Source organism: Mytilus edulis, chromosome 2, assembly GCF_963676685.1.
Source record: "Mytilus edulis chromosome 2, xbMytEdul2.2, whole genome shotgun sequence".
Lineage (NCBI taxonomy): Eukaryota > Metazoa > Mollusca > Bivalvia > Mytilida > Mytilidae > Mytilus > Mytilus edulis.
The window spans coordinates 2,803,715-2,826,782 of NC_092345.1; the positions used below are offsets into that span (position 1 = coordinate 2,803,715).

General features: G+C 33.2%; 1 protein-coding gene across 1 annotated transcript; it reads right to left on the minus strand.

Annotated features, from left to right (window-relative positions):
* Positions 1–454: 454 nt before the first annotated feature.
* On the minus strand, positions 455–9,439 carry LOC139511237 (tyrosinase-like protein 1). The gene is made up of 4 exons (XM_071297824.1): positions 9,302–9,439; positions 6,262–6,699; positions 5,070–5,185; positions 455–1,594 (listed from the first exon to the last, which is right to left on the minus strand). Exons 1-4 carry the CDS (start codon positions 9,305–9,307, stop codon positions 517–519), a joined length of 1,638 nt encoding a protein of 545 aa, XP_071153925.1. The 5' UTR covers positions 9,308–9,439; the 3' UTR covers positions 455–516.
* Between the last annotated feature and the right edge of the window lie 13,629 nt (positions 9,440–23,068).

A 23,068-nucleotide genomic window follows, 5' to 3' on the forward strand; every position in this document is an offset into this window, starting at 1 on the left:
CAACAATGAACAAATGCCCATACCGCATAGTCAGCTATAAAAGGCCCAATGTAAAACAATTCAAACGAGAAAACTAACGGCCGTATGTATGTACAAAAAAGAACTAAAAAAGCCGTTTTTGCAAAGTTTTAGGTATTTTTGGATTTTTTGGTCCTTAATGCTTTTCAACTTCATACTTTTTTAGGCATTTTTTTTATTCGAACGTCACTCGTGAGTCTTTTGTTAACGAAACAGCACATATGATGAGTTTATTTACTATCAAATAATTTGATGTTTTGACAATTTTAGGGTGCATTTTAATCGGGATAAATAATGACTTGACATGTGTTGTTATCTTATGCCTTGAATAAAATTTCACTTAAAATTCGTATCGTCCAGAGTTGGCTTTTTTTAAAGACAATACCATTTTAAAACAAATAACTATATATAGGGATATAAAAGAATAATGATAATACAAGATTATGTGTTTTATTCATGTTTACTGAAACCCTTCAGAAATAACATGTTTCTATATATTCAATAGTTCTGATATTTTGGTTGATGGTCATTTAAGTTCACTGGTCTTCCTTCGAGATTTATATTGGTAGAAGCAGTATCTTGGAAAGCTAATCTAGGACCTTGATTTTGAATAGACGAGATAAAACGTTGAAATTTTGGTCTTACAAGTCTAATATTATCGTTGATTCTTTGTTCATTACCTAAACTCAATGGAGAGTTTGCAATTACATCGGTACCAGCAATCCTTGATGGGAACCTTTCCAAGCTAGCAGTTACCGATATGTTACTATAATCTACGGTAACTGAATCCATACGAACACGAATGTCTCTCCCGTAGATCGGAAATGGTCCATTATTCGGTCCATTATTGTTCATTTTATTGCTATTTGCCATATTCACAGCCTCTACCTGTTGTCCAGCATACTCGTTTGGGTTCCTAAGTCTGGTAAGACATAGTCCTTTACTCTGGTCACAATACAAATCTTGACTACCTGCACATGTTGGACATTCTGGATGAGGCTGGTACTGAACCATGTCTGCTATTCGTTTAGTATAACCATCAATGTTGTAATATCCTCTCAGCCCTACAGATACATCGGTTGTATTTTGAAAACTAGTTCTTGGATCAGTTGGTGCTAAAATGTAATCGGTAGTGGGATCAATACCTTGCATAATTTGTTGTTTTCTAAACAGTTCCCAGATATAGTCGACAAAAGTATGAAGACAGAAAAAGACTGGGTCATGGGGACTTTCTCCTAAGTTATTTAGAACACCATCAACCCAAATATGTTTACTGTTATGTTGTCCCTCGAGTGAAGCACCGGTATCAGCAAATGGTTCAGAAATTTGTTGAAATCTTGATCGTGACAAAATTATATTGACTCCAGATTTGCTAAACAAGCCACCATCACTACCAATATTTCGATAAAGTTTTCCTAGAGGGGTGTCAAAATTGGCAAATGGACCAGTTTTCACCATCCCAAATCCATTACCAAAATACTTTGCAGTCCATAGAATTGACTGTGTACCATCTTCTATTTCATGATCAATGGTGGAATCCCAATAAGTAAGAGGTGTGCCAAGTGCTGATTCCAATCTGATAAAGATAATTATAAATCTTAATAGTAATGAGTAATCTATATAATAATGACATTGGAATAAACCACACAGGTGTGTGTCGAGTCCCCAACATCAAGAAAACATGACCATCATGGCTAGGGTAAAATACAGGCAAATGTCATATTTCTTAAAACAAAACTAAACGATAGTTAAATTTGACTGGTGTAAGCCGAAAACTTAGCAAGCCAACCAACTTTGTATTTCTAAAAACATTATCAGGCAAGCCCTGACAGATAGATGTTGTCATAAAATACTTTTTTTATACCAATGTCTGTGAATTTTATTTTACAAAAAAGTATAAAAGATAGACAAAAAAATCAAAATTATATTACAAGATTGAAAAAAATAACAATTAACTGGAATTATGCAAATCATCTTGAAAAATTTAACACATAAACCGATATTGTGAACAGAAAAACTTATAGGTAAAACATAATATATCTAGGATCTCTCAAAATATCATGCGACTTCAACCATCAGTTGAATCTTACAGGAATTATTGTCGTTAATTAATGAATAATTTTTTTTCAACAACTTTAGCATTAGAGAATAATATCTTTAGACAAATATATTGTAGTCCTGTCAATCTAGGATAAACCTTAAACAAATTGCAACAGAATATTTTTCGCTCAGACCCGTAAGAGGGCCGCCATACATACAAAGGGGAATAATCGTAATAGATGAACATTTTGTTTTGGTTGATTCTGGGCGATGTTCTGACGAGTTTAGTGAATACAGACTGACTAAGAATATTTATAAAAGATAAGTTACTATATAAATACGAGAATTGGTACAAAAAACCCGTATGAGTAGTGAATTTTGCCCATATTTACAAAAACAAGAAAAGATAAATGACGTCATCAAATTCACGTTTGAAAACGCTCACTTACGATTTACAGTATTGTTTACAGTTAAAAAGTTGATTAATTGTATTGATACATCGTAAATAATATTAGGCTGAACAAATTCTCCGCCAATGACTGCTCATGGTTAAATGAAACACATTTCTGTAAGACGTCTTGTAACAAAAAAAAAAATCTATGGAAAGCCAATCGGGACATTAATCCAAGCATTTAACGTTTATCGATAAAAAAAACAGAACGGCAACATTTAAAAGGAGTAATTGTGTTATTACTATTTACATGAAATATAAGTATAAACTAAATGAATTTGAAGAAAATAAGATAAAATCCTATAATTATTAAATAAAACAAATAATAAATAACATTTTTTTTCTTTTTTCAGAATGTTCAACTTGAAGACTGCATTTATCACCATAAAATGTTGATGATGATTGTTTAGGAAACTTTAATTCATAATTTTATAAAATAATCAATTTATGGGAATAAACTATAGTGTGGTCTTTTCAAAATGACCGTTGAAATAATAGAAAATTACAACCCATAAAAAATAACCCGACGTACGATACATAATATCTGATGGGATGTTAAGAAACAAAAGAAAATAAAACAAACAGATCTGAATCGAAATAAAATACTGTTCACAACACGTACAATTAGTCCTGAGAAGAAGGATAGATTAAAACCCACTGAAAATGCAATTTAATAAAACATGTTATTGTAAGATGTCTGCTTGAATATCTGGTGTTGGCGCTTAAAAGAACTATTTAACTAACCAATTCTAACTTTGATTTTATACTTAGCCCTTGGAATGTTCCGTTATTAAGAACAGCTTTTTCCTTTATGCAATGAACGTGACGATGAATGGGCATCAGAAATCCAAGGAAGACTTCAATCAATTAGTGATCCGCATGCTGCAGATGCGCTGTACCATCAAGCATGCAGCGTGAATTTCAGGACAAACAAAAAGATCCCTTTAGCCTTTTCACCTTCACCCAAGAAAAAAGAAAACAGCAGTAGGGGTAGGCCAGCAGCTTATGAGGATTATTTCTTAAACATTGTTGAATACCTAAAAAATCATGATGATGAACAAATCACAATTAAGGAACTCGTTGATAAGATGAATGATTCATGTGGAGAGCAAGCCTACAGTTCTGTTTATTTGAAGAAAAAACTTAACAACCATTTTAAAGATAATATTCTTATCACAGATATATCCGGGAAAAGTAGTATTGTTACACTTAGAGATAATGCAACAACCATTCTACAAAACTTTTAACATCGACCAAAGCATCCAAATTCTGAAGATGAGAAACAAGCTATTATTTTAGCAGCTGTAAAGCTAATCAAAAGTGACATTCGATCAGTAGAAACTTCAAAGGAATATTACCCATTTCCCTCAGACATAGCATCGTTAGATCAGAACTTGCAATATGTCCCAGATAGTTTAAGACTCCTTATGAAAGATTTAGTGAATAATTTCTTTATCCTGATTTGAAGGTAAGATGAGTGATCATGCCACTTACAAAAACACATGATTTATTGAAGATTGCTCGTTTGGTTTGGGTGGTTTTTTTTGTGTTTTTACATCATATATATACGCTTGTGTATCCATATATTTTGTTATTTGTACGCCGAGTATTGATAAATCATATATGATGTACAAACTTTGCAAATCATATGCGTTTCTCTAGGTTTTAGTTTGTAACCCCAATTTATTTTCTCTAAATCGATTTATGACTTTTGAACACTGGTATACTACTATTGCCTTTATTTTCATTTAGAATTGTATGTTCAACAGATATATCTCTGATTCTTCGAGTATTATATGCTTAACATTAGTTCTTTTTGTGTCCAACTAACAAAAAAATAGAAAATCAAACGAAGAATAAAGGTTTAGAATGTTGAGTTCTTCCCCTTGTTTATTTACTTGTCAGAGTTCTTCCCCTTTTTATTTACTTGTCAGAGTTCTTCCCCTTGTTTATTTACTTGTCAGACGACCTATCTCAAATTACGATATTATAAAAGATACTTGGAAATCTAAAATCAGCTAAAATAAAAATCGACCGATGACTCGTTATTGGAACTAATGCTCTTAAAAAACAATTTTTATGTATTTTTAGTGCTTTTCCTTTACCTTAAGAACTATAAATATCTTAAATGATCATCAAGACAAGATCTTCAAATAAGTTAAATGACAGAAATCGAGTTAGTGTCGATGTATGATGATTTATTCAAATCTTTGGGCTTTTGCTTAATATTTGAAAAAATGTAATATATAGATTGACATTTTGAATAGCGATAATTACCAGCAAAATATTATATACCAATTAACTCCAAATGTTCAAAATCGCCAGGAGACTACTTATCGGAAGTTTTTTTTTTATCTTTAATGACAACATTTGAAATGGTTGCCCTTTTTGTGTTTTGGGCAAAAACTGAAGAAAATGGAATATAGATTTAAACAGAAAAAATGTTTTCATAAGTTAAACATCAACAAAAAACAATCAATTCTGTTCTCGTTCACAACGGTGGAGAGTGACCATAACCGAGGATGCACATGCACTCTATAAAATATGAAAAAATACTTACAATATCAAGTAAAGTCGGTGCCATGGTAAAAAGTTTGGTCCGAAATGAGCACTAGCTACAGCAATTCCGTGAATATCTGCAAGGACATTATATTTACTTCTTCCATTCTTGTCAATCTATAATATGTGAATAGTATTTTATTACCTTAGCTGTATTTGGCAAAACTTGTAGGAATTTTTTGTCCTCAATGGCCTTCAACTTTGTATTTTATTTGGCATTTTAAACATTTTTTTTATTCGAGCGTCACTGGTGAGTCTTTTGTAGACGAAAAGCGCGTCTGGCGTAAGTGTAAAATTTTAGTCCTGATATATACGATAAGTTTATTTATAAAACTGGGTCGATGCCACTGCTGGTGGAGATTTATTTCCCTGAGGGTATCACCAGCCAAGCAGTCAGCACTTTTGTGTTGACTTGAGTTAACATTGATATGTTCATAATAATAAATTAACTGTTAACAAAACTCTGAATTTTTGAAATACTTAGGCTTTTCTACCTCAGGAATAGATAACCTTAGCTGTATTTGGCAAAATTTTTAGGAATTGTTGGTCCTCAATGCTCTTCAACTTCGTACTCTATTTGGCATATATATATAAATAAGGCCGTTAGTTTTCTCGTTTGAATTGTTTAACATTGTCTTATCGGGGCCTTTTATAGCTGACTATGCGTTATGGGCTTTGCTCATTGTTGAAGGCCGTACGGTGACCTATAGTTGTTAATGTCTGTATCAGTTTGGTCTCTTGTGGACAGTTGTCTTATTAGCAATCATACCACATCTTCTTTTTTATATTATCCATTTATTTTAATTAACATATCTATTTAGAATAAGACCTTCAAAAAATCATGCCGCCAAATTAAACAGTTTTGGTGAAGATTTTGTTGTAGACTGTATGTACCCCTCTAGCTATCTTTTGCTATATTTTCTTAATTGTGGTGCTGTCTAATTTATATTTACCCCAAACACACTCGATTTATAATATTGTTTAATTTGGACACTCTGCAGTATCAAACGTTCACTGTCAATTAAAGCAAAGACATCAGAAATCTATTAATCACAACAGGACATAAATGTATTCCTTGTGTAGAACGCCACACAGACTCAAATCTATAGAAATATGTATAAAACATTGATAAGTTATCGGTGTGTTTGAGATTCTTAATTCATTTTTGGGAGATATTTGTATCCATTACTTACCGTTTCATACTTAAGCCGTCTAACATTTCTAGCAAAATCAGCCCAGTTTTGGTATGGTGCAGCTCTTACTTCACGTCTCACTCTCCTTGGGAATAATTCAACGTCCCTCTTATGTCTTGTTTTATCTAAGTGATCAGCATCACGTATGACTTTCCTGAACAAGGATTTGATATAGTTTTGTTCGTCAATAGTCAAGTTCTGTGTCCAACTGTGAGTATGGTCGATTGAAATGAAGCCATCCAAGCAATGGTTCTGTACAGCTTGTACTATATCCTTTGGCGTATTCGGTTTGACAAGAAAGTCAGTACATTCTGCAAAGGTTTTCGGGAAGGGAAACTTTGACAATTTTTCGTTATGGGTATTCTGTAAATCATTAATTGAATTGCAGCCGACACAGGTAAGAAAGACGATCACGGCGTACACGTGAGGTATGCACATCTGTAAAAATAAATTGAGCAGATTATTATTTGTTTTACTATACATGCTCATTATTTTATTTTGTTATGCATATTTATGATTTCTTGGAAAAAGTATGATGGCAAGTTCTTGAATTTTAAATAAATGATATAATCCTTCGATTGGTTAGTTTTAAAAGGAACTCAAAATAAACACATTTTGAATTGACTGAAACAGTAGATGATTTAACCTTTCACAACTATTTTGTACGGGGTATACAATTGATACGATATTCCCGTGCTTGCATTTCCTATCATGATTTTCTTGATAGAGGGTTGCTGCTCACAAGGAAGCTATTTAACCAAGAGTTCCAAATAGTGAAGTTGAAATCACCCCTTCGTATATTTTACGGACGCCATCACGAGTAGGTTGACCGTTATGGAATAACCATTTCACAAATGATATCGAATATGTTCCTTACGTCGTAACTACAATCCCCTCTCCTTCATGAATGTGACCTACCGAATTTACCGAATTTACCGTATTTGTTACCAAATAAGCAACAAGACGGGTGCCATATGTGTAACAGGATCTGCTTACCCTTCTGGAGCACCTGATATCACCCCCTAGTTTTTTGGGGGGTTCGTGTTGCTTATTCTTTAGTTTTCTATGTTATGTCATGTGTACTATTGTTTGTCTGTTTGTCTTTTTCAATTTTAGCCATGGCGTTGTCAGTACATTTTCGATTAATGAGTTTGACTGTTCCTCTGGTATCTTTCTTCCCTCTTTTGTCCGTACACAGTAAATTAAATAACAGTTGTTTGTATGAAAATAAAGGCAACAGTAGTATACCGCTGTTCAAAGGTCATAAATCGATTGAGATAAAAAAATACGGGTTACAAACTGAAACTGAGGGAAACACATCAACTATAAAAGGAAAACATTGAAACAACAGAACACTGAAGTGCAACAAAAACAAACGGCAATGCAACATACATACATACAAACAAACTATTAGATAACAACTGCCATATTCCTGACTTGGTGAATGACATATTAAGAATAAATGGTGGGTTGAACTTGGTGTTGTGGCTATCCAAACCTTGATGGTAATGTTAAATATATCGCTAAAATAACAACATTGTATGACGGGAATACAGTACAAATGAATGCGAAAACACACAAGACAGAGAAATACATAAATGAATAATATAATAGTACATTTCGACATGTTAACAGCAATATAACAACGAATAATTAAAATGTATTTAGTACACAAAAACAGCTTTATAGAATTACAAAGTGTGTGTCTGTCATACGAATGTATCGACGCCACAAAAAGTAATTTCAGAGGTAAATATCTAAAAATTGAATATAAATCAAGATAAGGTTTAATTTTCTAATTATATTAGTTGATGTATTTTATAACAATTACAAGAATATATATATAGACTTGTGTTAGTAATTGTGATTTTCAATTAAGATTTTTTTTTCATTTTTATGTAGGGAAAAATCAAGCATTTTGAATGAATGAAAAAAGATGAAAAAGACACTGTTTCCTTTATTCATTTTACGTTTTAAATGACATGTATCCAAAAAGCTTTCTTGTATTTTTTGAATATTTAGATTGAGAAAAAAACATTATAAATAATATAAGTAAAATACTAAAAACGAAAAGTCCCTAATCAAATGGCAAAATCAAAAGCTCAAACACATTGAACTTATGGACAATAACTGTCAAATTCCTGACATTTCCTTATGTAGAAATGCCGGATTGAACCTGGTTTTACACCTAGCTAAACATCTCACTTGCATGACAGTCGCATCAAATTCCAATATATTGACAACGATGTGTGACCAAAATTAACAATTATTATAGTTAAAAATGTCAAAAAAGGGATAGAGTATTCAACATTGTGTTATAATCTTAATCACTATAAAAACAAACAAATATATTAACAACCATTTACCATGCACAATAACGCAATGATGGGATGTTTATGTACAGAGCCACGTCATATGTAAGAAAGATTCACAAAAAGACAAATAGACAAAGCAATTTTTTTATATAAATAAGGCCGTTAGTTTTCTCGTTTGAATTGTTTTACATTGTCATATCGGGACCTATTATTGCTAACTATGTGGTATGGGCTTTGTTCATTGTTGAAGGCCTTACGGTGATCTATAGTTGTTAATTTCTGTGACATTTTGGTCTTTTGTGGACAGTTGTCTCATTGGCAATCATACCACATCTTCCTTTTTATAATGTCTACTGCGCTGATGATACACTCGCGCATATATTTCTCAGCTGTATACTAATGCTTGCATTTCCTACACTGTTTTCCTTGAAAAACTTCATTCGTCCAAAGCGCTTTGCTGGATTACATTAACAGAAGATTAATGCTTATAAGATTGCTATTGCATCAAGAGAGATAACTTATGAAATTAAAGTCATCCCTTTTTTAGTTCACCCTCATCACCAATTATTGGATGACATCATATTGCCTAATCTGTAGTTTCATATAAAGATTTTTTTTTTACTTTTATTAGTCCTTTTCTTTTTTTCTATTATAAATAGATATTGGTTATTTTTTCTCCAGGTATCTTATGTCTTTTTGTTCTTATACGAAATCAAAATACTTACTTTCATATGTGTTACTTCAGTAAACGTCCGTACTATCCAAACCTGGATGACAATTTGCGCAAGTTTTATTCTAACAAAAAATAAAAATTGTACATTTATGTATAATACATCTTTCTGAAAACAAATCTTTGTGGTTATCAGGTCAGAGAAATATTCTTTGTTGAAAATCTATGAATAGCCAATCTGTTAAGGACATGCCAAGTTTGATTTTTTTCAATGAAACATGCATCATTCTAAAATGAGTAATCACTTCCCTTATATTCCTTGCATATCATTATGTGTACTATAAGTTTGAATTTACTTCTGTGTGAATTGATTAATTGGAAAATGTCTTTCTTTTAATCAAGATTATGTAAGTATTGTGTGTTATGTATTATTTTATGAGTAAGCGTGATTGCAACCATACAGAGTATACTTGAACCCGTTTAACCACGTCACGATTATCTTAGTTTTTACAAAAATAAACCCGTTCAAAATGTGACAAAAATGATTTATTTCAAAGTTTGGATAGTGTGTGTTTGGAGTTTTTTTTAAATTGGAATAAGTAATAAGTATGTAAAATAAAATAAAATACCGAACTTCAAGGAAATTGAAATCGGAACTTCCCTAGCAAATTGCAAAATCAAAAGCTTAAATACTAGTGATGTCAACGGTAAACCGGTTAAACGTCGGAAGGATCGAATATTGAATACCAAAATTACTCACCGGTTCAGTGGACTTTTTTTTCAATTTTTCAATTTAAAAAGATTTGATATCAATGTGTATTGAAATTATTAAATAATTCTGTTTTATTTAAAAATTATTGTCGTGGTAATTGATTTGACAAATCAATTGTCCAGCATATTGATTGATAGTGTTAATCCATAAAATTAATTAGAACTTATACAACTTCTCAAGTAAACATAATTAGTAAACATGTTTTTTTAAACAGTAATTTTTGGTGGGGTCCGTGTTGTTTTTATGTTTTTTGTGACATTTTGTTCATGCATCATTGTCAATATAATGGAATTTGATGCAATTGTCGTACAGGTGAGAGGTTTATCGCTATAAAACCCGGTCCAATTCACCATTTTCTACATTTGAAAATGCCTGTACCAAGCCAGAAATATGACAGTTGTTGTCCATTCGTTTGATTTGTTTTGTCATTTGATTTTTCCATTTGATTAGGGACTTGCCGATTCAATTTCCCTCGAAGTTCAATTTTTGTGATTTTACTTTTTATATCAGTAATCCGATCAAATCTTACAATTTACTTCATTATCTTATTTTTGATCTAATATTGCGCAGACCTACATCTGAAAGTGCAACCTCCATCGTGCAAGGCTCTGTCATACTTTAAACGAAATGTCAACTAAAAAATTATGAAAGGCAAATCAACGTGATTGTAATTAATGTTTACTTGAATTATTTTTAATTTTAGTTCATATATATATTTCTAAGTTAAGTATGACGTCTATCATTACTGATCTAGTATAAATTTTTGTTTGAGGGACCAGCTAAAGCACGCCTACAAGTGCGAGTAACAGGTTTTATCCTTTCAAATTGAAACATTCCACATAATTTCTGAGACATCAAGAGAAAACGAAAGAATCATCGGTTTCAGACCTTTTTAATTCGACGAGATCAAGATGGTTTTTATTTTTTTTTAAGCTGAAGTTATTATAAACGACATTGTAGATACGGTAAAAATATCTAATTTTTTTTCAATCTTTTTTTCGTATTTCCTTTCTATTTGTGTTACATTTATTAACGTTTTAAACGTTGGCATCAATATGTCTTTGTTTCGAGTCCCTGTGGGTGTAAATGATTATAAAATGTTAAACCTCGACAGAAATTCTCACAGACCAACCTTATAATGATAATGTACAAACTTCAATTCGTTGTATTATGAAAACGTACATGTGTAGGGTATTTTTTATAACGCCCTCAAATGTCAACTTAAAGTACCGGTTAACCGGTTAATCGGTATAAGACTTATCTGAGTAATCGGTTAGGCAAAACTGTACAATTTTACAACACTATGAATACATCAAATGAATGGAAATAACTGTATTATTTCTGACTTGGTACCTGCATTTCCTTATGTAGGAAAATGATGGATTAAACATGGTGTCATAGCTACTTGTAGCTCAACCTTTCACTTGTAGAAAATCCTTTGATGCAAGCTTTTATGTGTGAACTCAGCCCACTCGCTCACAATCTAAATGATTGAAAAATAAAGAGTGTTTGTATAAATGCAAATGAAACAATTAACCATAATTTATAGATCCTTGTACGGCTTTCAACAAAAATCAAGATCAATACCGTATAGTAAGATTTGAATTCCAATTATTGTAAAATGTGATAACGTTCCAATAAGAAAACAAATTGGTACATTAATACAACTACATGGAACGAAAAACAAATATGGAAAACGGCATCAATTACAACCACTGAAATGAGGTTCCTGGTATGTGTCCATGGAATTCCAGTAAGTTTTATTTTTGTTTTTGTTTTTGTTACTTATATTTTACGATATTTGAATATAAGTTTATATCATCAACTCAATGTTTGAGCATGAAGCGGTGTTTACAATGTTTAATTAAGCGCAATTGTAATAATCCACTTGACTGGTTTTGCCGTACCGTATGTTTTATTATATATACTGTTGCCATATTAATGCTTAAAGAGATTCGAAAGATACCAGAGTTACATTTAGATTCAACAGTTGGTAATAAACCAAAAACGCCATAAATAAAAAAACAAAAGACTAATACCCAAACAATAGTATACACAAACAAATTAATGAGCGACACGAACCCCGCCAAAATCTTTATCTAAATTAATATTACAGCTGACTTCATAGCATTGCAAATGATTATCATATTTCATTTTTATTTGCTCTGGGTTTTTTTGGTCTGGTTTTAATAAATTAATAAATTAATTAAGTAATTTGGTAGGTCACATTCATGAACATGGACGAATTTTGTAGTTACGACGTAAAGAACATATAAGTTTGAGATGACGCCTCTCTGACAAATGAATCAATTGTACCAAAAAACTATTAGAAAGGACGGATATGGTGTATCATTGTATGACACCTTATCCGGTATCAACACTGATCCCGTTTTGGCAATCGTCCGCAATCTTTATTTCTTATCTTACATTTTATTTCCGTAACACATGCTGTATGTTGTGCTTTTCATAAAGTGGTTTTGATGTCAACAATGGGGAGCAACAAATATGAGTTTGTCATTTTGTTTGCAGTATACATCTGTTGTCATGATTCCATCTCTCAATTCGCCGTTCCAGAATCTAGTGCATCCTGGGTAATATTTTTAAAAGTGCACACCAATACGTCGTGATTGGTTAAAATGTCATAAACAATGGAAATTCAACCAATGACGTGACGATATTTTCATTTTGGGGTACGACCAATGAAATTACGATTCTCTAGATTCTGAAACGGCCAATTGTTTCAATGAATTTTGCCCTGAAAGAAGAATGAAATAATAAAAGAATCTGTTTTGAGAAGGTTTTTGTGGCATATTAAAATTATATAGGAAGTTCCTCTTTTGATGTTTTTTTTTCAATTTATGTAATATCTTCGATGAAACTGAATCATAAATAAGTTTAAGGAATATATATCTTTCATGCAAAGCTCTTATTCCATGAACGGCTTTGTCTACACCTTTTTTCTTTTTGTTTATTGTCTCTTGAGTTTTTTAATAAGTTTCAGATTTTCAAATATTTTTGCCTATCACCAAAAAAAATGCGCATCTGGTGCAGAAAATAGTAGCAGTTATGTCATAACAAATGGTCAAGAAACGTATTTTTTTACGGTGGTATGTGAGTCTGTTGTAAAAATAATAGAATTTGTTCATAATTTGCCTAAACGTAGTATATATTGATGTATGTTCAAAAATGATAATAAAAATGAATGGTCACCGCTCATTTTCTAAAGCTACAAGATGTAAAAAAGTATGAACATACAAAGTCCAAAGAACGTTCAGGTCATCTATTTTTGGAGTGTCCCACAAAGTTATTTAGCTTAATACAATTTCCATGGGGTGGATAGTTGTCTCTTTGGCAATCATACTACATCTCCGTATTTTTATATTGATTTGCACATCTAAGTTTACGAGTACGCCGGTCTGCTATTGTGACGTGAATATTCAATATAGAAATGTTGTCTTTTCGTGAATTTAAAAGTCTGTCTGCCCCGCTCGTTATTTGCATGAAAAACGTACGTGCCCCGTCCATGTTTGCACCGGCACAACCCTAAGATTAATATTGCACAGTCCCTAAGTGACATTAATAGTAGGCATCAACAATTATGATTGAATTTCTGTTATTTTTACCACTGAATGTGTCACATAACCAAATATTAAGCACATTGGTAACATAAAGTATATCACTTTTTCTTCATGTTGTATGATTCGTAGGTGGATTCGAGCGTCACTGATGATTCTTTGGTAGACGAAACGCAAGTCTGGCACAAATTCAAATTCAGCTAAATCAGAAAAATTTATGGTGATAAATCCAAATGAATCCATTGATATATAGCAAAGATAAACATTTTTGAAATTAAGCTGCTAGGCAAAATCAAACGAACCTTCTCCCGATGTAATCATTGAATGTGAATAAACCCAGAAGACCACAAATACGTGCACAAAAGACCTACCGACATGAATGTGACCTACCGAATTAGACAATTTAACGGATTTGTTATCAAACAAGCGACACGACGAGTGCCACATGTGGGGCAGGATCTGCTTACCCTTCCGGAGCACCTGAAATCCCCCCCTAGTTTTTCATGGGGTTCGTGTTGTTTTTTCTTTAGTTTTCTATGTTGTGTCATGTGTACTATTGTTCGTCTTTTTCATTTTTAGCCATGGCGTTGTCAGTTTATTTTCGATTTATGAGTTTGACTGTCCCTTTGGTATCTTTCGTCCCACTTTTACTAACTATTCGGTGTGGTTGTGTCTTATTTATACTGTAAAAAGATGCACTCAATTAAAATCCATTGATTCGCTTCAAAAAGTTTCCTTTTGTTTTCATGTCTTTATTCTTGAATTATTTGTTAGTATGAAATATTTGATGTGTTCATTAATTAATGTGTAATATTATATTTTGTTTTGTTTTGGAGAAGATGTTACTAAGTTGTAAAACTTTTGTCTGATCATTTTGTCATTTTGAACAATAGAATTATTTAAACTATAAAAGACCTGCAGAGACACGTTTAAATTCACGAAAAGACAACATGTCTTTATTGAATATTCACGTGACAAGAGCACACCGGCGTACTAGGAGCAACGGCTATAAATCAGTTTGATATTAGGCGACAGCAGTCTGTCAATGTTCTAGTTATTTCAACAAAAGCAGACAAGGAAAAAAACACACAAAAAACAAAAATGCATAAATCGCATTAATCCGATAGGAGAAAGACGGTATGTGGTACGTTCTTCCTGTTATGCCTGCTTGACCCGCAAGGCGAAACCACATTAAGTCAATATGTAACATTCTATAATATGAAGGAATTGTAAAATTCTAGATCACACGACTATACGGATATTTAAGAATCTTAGACCGCAAAAATAAGTTGGTAGAGACTTGAAACAGACATATAGTGTTAGTGAACCAATTTGGGATTAGTGTTTTGATACAGAACATATTAATAGTCTTCTTGTTTAATCCACCGACATGAGGCTTACATAATTTTTAACACCGTGTACAGACGCTCACAACTCATATAATCTGGCTGCATTGTGAAAGAAGAAAGGATATTTTCTATAAATGAAATCACGATTTATTTTTATAAATTTCCTGTTTTCAAAACTTTGAATTTTACGAAAAACGAAGGATTCTTTATCCCAGGCATAGATTACCTTAGCCGTATTTGGCACAACTTTTTGGAATTTTATATCCTCAATGCTCTTCAACTTTGTACTTGTTTGGCTTTATAAGCGTCACTGATGAGTCTTGTGTAGACGAAACGGGCGTCTGGCGATCAAATAAACTCTTCATAGATACCAGGACTAAATTTAGTATATACGCCGGACGCGCCGTTCGTCTACAAAAGACTCATCAGTGAAGCTCGAATCCAAAAAAGTTAAAAAGGCCAAATAAAGTAAGAAGTTGAAGAGCATCGAGAACCAAAATTCCTAAAAGTTTTGCCAAATACAGCTAAGGTAATCTATGCCTGAGGTAGAAAAGCCTTAGTATTTCAAAAAAAATAAAAATTTGTAAAGAAATGGAAGTGGATTGTTGACTGAAATGACATCATCAATATCTTGAAAATTAAACAACATAGCATGATTTGGTTTTTTCTTTTTTTAATTGAGTATGAGTACAAACACATGTAGATCGATTAGGTTGCACAATTTTACCCGTTGAAAAACCGACAGTTTGCTGAAATATAATTCCCCACGATAACGAAGACAAGAATTTGGATTCAACGATATCATTTTCGGTTTATTTAAGGTTTGGATGTTACAACCCTGAGTGCAAAGGTCTTTCAAACACTTTTATGGGAAATTTTTTGGAAGCAATAGATATTTGGTAGATATACGATGATGTGATATGAGTGCCAACGAGATAACTCTCTTTCCAAGTCCCAATGTGTAAAAACTGTCTTAAACACCGAGCCTTGGCTCACATCGCACAGCTAGCTATAAAGGGCCCCAAATATTTTTGTGTAAAACTATCTGAACAAAGATGTATGTGTATGTTTACAAAATAGCAGGTTCAAGCGATAGGGTATTATCTTGTATAAAGAATTTTGTTCGAAAAGAATTGCTAATGTTGATGGTATCGGAACCCTGATTATCAAATTCTTTTTCATCATTTTGGGAAGTAATTTCCATTGATTTGAAAACCGTATAAACAATAACGTGCACGATTATGTCTACCAATATGTACTAAGAAGGCTTTGAACTGATAAATATTAGAAATGTTTGTAATTTGTTTCCATCACATCACCTGAAACTAGGGCACATACTGTTGGTTTTTTTATCCCAATCTGAAACCTGAGAATTAGTCAACCCTTACTCGTTGAAACGATTTGAATTTAATTTTTAGCTAAATAGGTACCACAATCAAACTCCAATCTTGATATTTATAACAATCTGTGACAGATTATCCGCGTTTGTCTCTCTTCATGTGGAATTTAATGGGTAGAGTATTTTCATACGTATGTTTGTCGAAAAAGATAAATATTTCTATTTCTGTATTTGACACATCTCAAAGATAGCTATGAATTTCGAGTTATAGAATCCTTTTCTTGATATTTAGATATGAATACATATTTTATTTTTTGCATTCTTTAGCTTTAAGGTAGATTCATGGTATACCGCCATCTTGGATTGTACAATCACAGTACAAAATCGGTCTAGTTATTTGCCCAAATCTGCAAATTTGTAGACAGATTTGCAATTTAATGGTTAAACTGTTTATATATATAAAGAAAACTTGGTGATTTATAGTATTTTTCAAAATATATAAACAAATATCATTTTTGTTTGATTTTAGAATCATTTTTTCAAATGAGCCATTTAAGAGGAGATAACTCTTCTAGTAAGAAAATTATACTGGACTAATTGTGAAATGTTTTATTTCTAGTTGTAGTAAGAAAACAAGTTCGGTGACACCATTTTTTCTTTTATTTTCTTAAAACATATAATAAAACCTATCTTGTCATAATTTATATCAAAATTTTATCGAATTTTTTTTATGCACACAAATGTGTATTTTCATGAACAATCTAACCAAATTTTTGAAATTTTCAACGACTCATAGCTTGAAAAATAGCACGGTGACCCATACTTTTTATTATAATTTTGAAAAAAGCATAATAAAATCTTCATTTTGGCAAATTATAAGAAAATTCTGTCTCAAAAAGTATATACTTATGATCTACCTTAATAAGCAGTTAGTGCTGGTGCAGTTTAAATTCCCCGAGGGTATTACCAGCCCAGTAGTGACTTGAGTTATCATTGATGTGTTCATAACTGTAAATTAACTGTTAACAAAACTTTGAATTTTTTTAAATACTAAGGCTTTTCGACCCCAGGAATAGATTACCGTAGCTGTATTTGGCAAAACTTTTAGGAATTTTTGGTCCTCAATGCTCTTCAACCTCGTACCTCAATTGACCTTTTTAACATTTTTTCGAGCGTCAATGATGTGTCTTTTATAGACGAAACGTGCGTCTGGCGTAAACATAAAATTCAATCCCGGTATATATGCTGTGTTTATTTAGTAATACTTGATACAGTTATATCACCTAGACGTAGAAAATAGATATAAAAAAAGTTAATAGAAATGTCTTTGAATCGTCCTTTACCTTCAGCTAAAGTTCCCTCCATTGTCCACATAATCAGAAAATTAATACGTCACATATGAAGAAACTTTGTCGTTTAATGTTTATACAAATTAATTTTATAATTTCACATGGGGAATGTTGTCAAACAGTGACTGCTGTTCCCATATTTTGACTGTTTTATTTATTGTGTGTTTTATTCACGCATCGTTGTAAATATAACGGAATTTAATTAGACTATCGTACAAGTGAGAGGTTTAGCGCTATAAAAAATTTCTTCATATGTGACGTATTAATTTTCTGACGTCAGACGCGCGAAGCAATGAATTTTGTTTTTAATTTGATAGATGCTTTTGTGTTTTTTGGGTAAAATTGTTTCTTTTCAAATTGTAACACAGTGATATCTGATGTACCCATATTTTTACTATTTTCGATTTATGAGTTTGACTGTCCCCCTGGAATCTTTCGTCCCTCTTTTAATTGGAGATGTACTTAGGTGATTTTATAAGAAATAAGATAAATCAAGAATTTAAAATTGATACTATAAGCTGGAAGAGTACTAGTGAAGGATCAAAATAAGCTAAAAATATTGATAGGTCATAGAGCTCCCTTTCGAGATATTTGATTATTAAAATATGGCGAGAAAAGGTTGACTCGGTCTTTTACCTTATATTTGCATTGGTATCATTTGGGTCTCAAATCAAAAGAAAGAAAATCAAGAATCTGCTTAACTTTGTCAATTGACATTTTATGCGCTATTAAGTCTTATATTAAAAGATAAATAGGTGTATTAATGGGGCAAAATATTTTACCTTGTATCGTATGAAAAAATTCCAAGGAGTCCAAATATCTGACACAAATTCCAAAACCTCACCTACGTACATTCTTAAATTGATAATGGTTGATGGTGTTTACACGAAAAATGACTTGATTTTCATTGCAAACAATAGATGCTGTTTTCTGTAAAGTGTTTTAGGTAACAACATTGAGGGTCAACAACTATGAGTCTTTTGGTTTCAGTTCACATCTTTTGACATGCTTCCATCTCTCGCTTTTGTAGAAGTGTCAATGAACGTTGCCTTGAAAGAAGCATACATAACGTAAAGGAATCCATTGAGAGAAATGCGTTGGTGGCATATTGAATACATTAATTAAATTATTGTTCGGATGTCTTTCACTTTATGAAAATGTCGTCGATGAAGCTGAACAAGAAATAGATAAAGATAAATCTTGATTTTTTTAGGTTGTTTATTTTTCAGTTTTTTCAATGGAAAGAATGTATGCAAATAACATGATCAATCAAGATTGTGTGGTGAGTTATTTCTTCATATGTAATGAGAAGATTATGTGGACAATGGAGGGAACTTTAGCTGAAAGTAAAGGACGATTCAAAGACATTTCTTTTAGTCCGGCCGATCGGTGAAAAAATTGCTCAAATAATGAGGAAAGCACCAATTTTTGCATGATGGTACATTTTTGTGTACTGAGCAATATTAGCTATGGACCCACCCTCAAAATTCAATATGGCGGCTTATTTCAAGATGGCTGACGTACGTTCTAAAATATTTTCCAGTATTGCACAAACCACAGTGGATTTGATCCTGGAAGCACAAAAACCAACATATTTGAATGACTTGGTGTAGATTTTGTTTTGATCTATCTTTGAAATACAAAATGACGGCTATTTTCAAAATGGCCGCCTTGAAAAAGAAGCAAATATTCATTATTGTAAATTGACCTGAATATAAGCATTTTATTGATGTATAGTGCCATTTAGTATCTGTTCCAGTTCTGTCCTTTTTGATTTTGCCTTGCTTGTCATTTCATACACAAAGTAGTAGCTTTCATAAAAAAGCTGCAGTTGTAGCTTCGATTAAAAACTGCACTATTTGTTGTCTTGGGTCACACATAAAAGCTGTGATTTGGGATTTATCTGCCTTAAGATATAATTAGGGCCTAACTTATTTCTTTGGTCGCAATATTTTGCAATTTGAGATATTAAACTGTGAATTGAGAATCATTTAAACACATATCAGTGAAATGGCAGGAATTGAGGACAACAAGGACAAGAACATTGAAATGGCAGAAACTGAATCACTTGGGGATATGGAGAAACCCACAGCTGTAGACGCTTTAACAGAGGACAGATCAGAAATGACTATTAAACAATTGTACCAAGAATTTTTAGCAGATAGTGAATTTAATGCTCAAAGAACAGCTGAGATTTACCGCAATATATAACAGAGCGATAAAATATGTGTTGGTCTCATTACGTTTCAAGCTGAACAGAAAGAGGCAATGAATATGAATAAAGAACATATGAGAGCAATATCTCAGCAACTGCAGCAGTCTAAAGACAGGATAGACCACAAGGCTAGTAATTATTGCTTGGCGGAATTGATAGTCAGACCAATAAGATATTTAATGTTGTGGTGATACGAATGGACAAGCTGACAACAACTGAGGAAGGAGACACATTTCAATTTAAAAGTGCATTTGAACAGCAGGGTACCTTCCAACAACTGGCATCTGTTGTAAATGAGTGGACAACAGAAATAAAGAAGTAAAAATTCCTGCAATGGACACATCATCTAAGCCAAAATTTAACCTAGCCAGTACAACGCAAGTTTACCAAAAGTACACAACAAAATCCATGCCTTGGGTCTTTCTCCAATTGTAGTTCAAAAGTCAAAAGTCCTATGTCAGGGTCCTTGGCCCTGCATGAGCCAGTTCAAATTATTCAACAACAATCTCCATTTAGGAACATACTAAAAACCTCTAGCAAAAGGCTTATGTGTCTTCTTACGCACACTTACCATCTACTACGAGTCAATAATATTTGGTTCAGAGCAGCACACCATTACAAAAACAATTGGCTGCAAGTGGATTCTATCAAGTTTCTCCAAAGCTGAATGCTGTGCCTACTTACGGTATCATTCCCGTCGAGGCAATGGCAAATCCCACATTTATCACTCCAATTATGACAACCTCGTCAGCTCCTGGAGCTCTAACAGGCTTCCCATAACAGCAAACTGTCTCCACTGACCGATTCAGGAAAGGGCTGAGGAAACCAAAAGAGTGAGGCCAAACCTCTTCTTCAGACTTCTCATTGGAGAGAAAATATACCCGATGGCAAGAACATCTTGGTGCAAGGGATCGTCGAGGATATAAAGACAAAGATTCGTCAAGGCATGTAATAGAGAGGAACCCAGAAACATTCAACAAGGCGTTAAAACAATTGAAAAATTCTAAAGCAAACCAGATGGCGATATATGGATCAAAAAGTGCCAATAATGACCATCGACAAGTCTACTTCGCTGACGGCGCAGTATCACCGACCGATAAAGAAAATATAAGCAGTCCTTTGGATAATTAGGGGCATAACCTCACACAAATTGTCACAAAAGTAGCTGATGTTATGCTTTCAACTAATCAGCATAACCGTGGATTGGCCGATCAGTATAACTTCGGTTCTTCTGATCAAATAATCATGAAAGATCGCCAGTTCAATGGAAGATCACCTGATCAATATACACGTGGAAGATCTCCTGAGCAATACAATCGCGGTAGATTGCCTGATAGAAATACAACCAAGCTTAATGCCTATCGATCAGCAACACCCCCACTAAGCTAGAGATCATATAGTCCATAAAGACAACGGTTAGCATATCCACGGGCAAACTCCCGGTTATTTCAGACAACGGTCGCCTTCACAATGATACGTAGCAAATCAAAGTGCAACCCTAACAATGGAGTCTTTAAACAGGAAAGGGTCGGGCCAGTAGGCCAACGCACGATTCCAAAGTCCAATGGCCATGAAACATCACCTCATCACAAAATCGAACAGAGGTCCGATATTGTCATCAGACAAACCATTTAAAAGAGCTTAGCACTACGAGGTACTATACATGACCAGAATGTAAGCATAATTGTGGACACTGCTGCAATGATAACATTCGTAAATGAGAAATTAATTCCGGCAGAAAATAGAGATTTGGGGAACATAACGCTACGTGTTTTGGATTAACAGCTTGTTATTGGGAAGATTATAAAGAACGACTCTCGACATTAATAGAGTAAACATACAATGGGATGTTTGCAAAGAGCCATTAACAGACGATGTTATACTTAGGCTAGATATTTTGGACACACTGAGCGCAGTGATAAACTAGAGTACTCCCACAATTACCATCAACAATAAAGTGAAAAATGCGGCATTTGATAAAAGAGGGACGAAAGATACCAAAGGGACAGTCAAACTCATAAATCTAAAACAAACTGACAACGCCATGGCTAAAAATGAAAAAGACAAACAGAAAAACAATAGTACACACGACACAACATAGAAAACTAAAGAATAAACAACACGAACCCCACCAAAAACTAGGGGTGATCTCAGGTGCTCCGGAAGGGTAAGCAGATCCTGCTCCACATGTGTCACCCGTCGTGTTGCTTATGTGATTACAAATCCGGTAAATAGTCTAATTCGGTAGGTCATATTCATGAAAGGGAAGGGGATGGTAGTTACGACGTAAGGAACATATCCGATATCATTTGTGAAACGGTTATTCCATAACGGTCAACCAACTCGTGATGGCGTCCGTAAAATTTACGAAGGGATGATTTCAACTTCACCATTTGGAACTCTTGGTTTAATAGCTTCCTTGTGAGCAGCAAACCTCTATGAAGAAAATCATGATAGGAAATGCAAGCACGGGAATATCGTATCAATTGGGAGATATATACCCCGTATGCAGGTGCTGCTAGAATGTTGCTACTTAGAAATGGAAAATTCACAATTGGAAAGCTGAAATCATCTTTTTTGTCGTAAAGTTTTGTTTTCAACCGACACTCATTGTCAATTTCTAGATATTAGTCAAGATATGAAGCCGACTTAACTGTATCTGTAGTATCCTTTATCTCTAGTTCGATTGGATAGATGCGTTCCACATAGTCACCAAATTTTGAATTGTTTAGTGAAAGAACATCATCTATATAGCGGAAAGTAGAGTTAAAGGATATAGCTAACTTCTTGTCTTTCTTCCTAAGAAGTTCCTGCATGAAGTCAGCCTCATAATAATAAAGAAAAAAGTCGGCGAGTAGAGGGGCACAGTTTGTTCCCATTGGAATGCCGACAGTCTGTTGAAAAACACGTCCTCCGAACGTAACAAATATGTTGTCAATCAAGAAATCAAGCATCTTGATAGTATCAGTTTCAGAGAATTTTTTGTTTGAATCAGAGTGATTCTTTACAAAGTAGGATTTATCCCTCCCTAAGACAAGATACTTGTATCTACGTTGGCCATTCTTTTTTATGAAGCAAAGTAATACCAACTCTTGATGACAGTGGAAACGAGATTTCAACTCAGCAAGTTTGCATAAAACGAACCATCACAGTTCCGCCAAACTCAAAAATGACTGTTACCATTAAAACTAATAAAAGAGCTGACCAGGAGTGCATTTAAGGA

Bases quoted from the DNA above. Each gene is read 5' to 3' on its own strand.
- LOC139511237 (XM_071297824.1), bottom strand. The intron at 5,186-6,261 runs GTAAGTAATGGA...CACATATTATAG, and splicing joins GACGGCTTAAGTATGAAACG to ATTGACAAGAATGGAAGAAG. The intron at 1,595-5,069 runs GTAAGTATTTTT...TATCTTTATCAG, and splicing joins CACCGACTTTACTTGATATT to ATTGGAATCAGCACTTGGCA.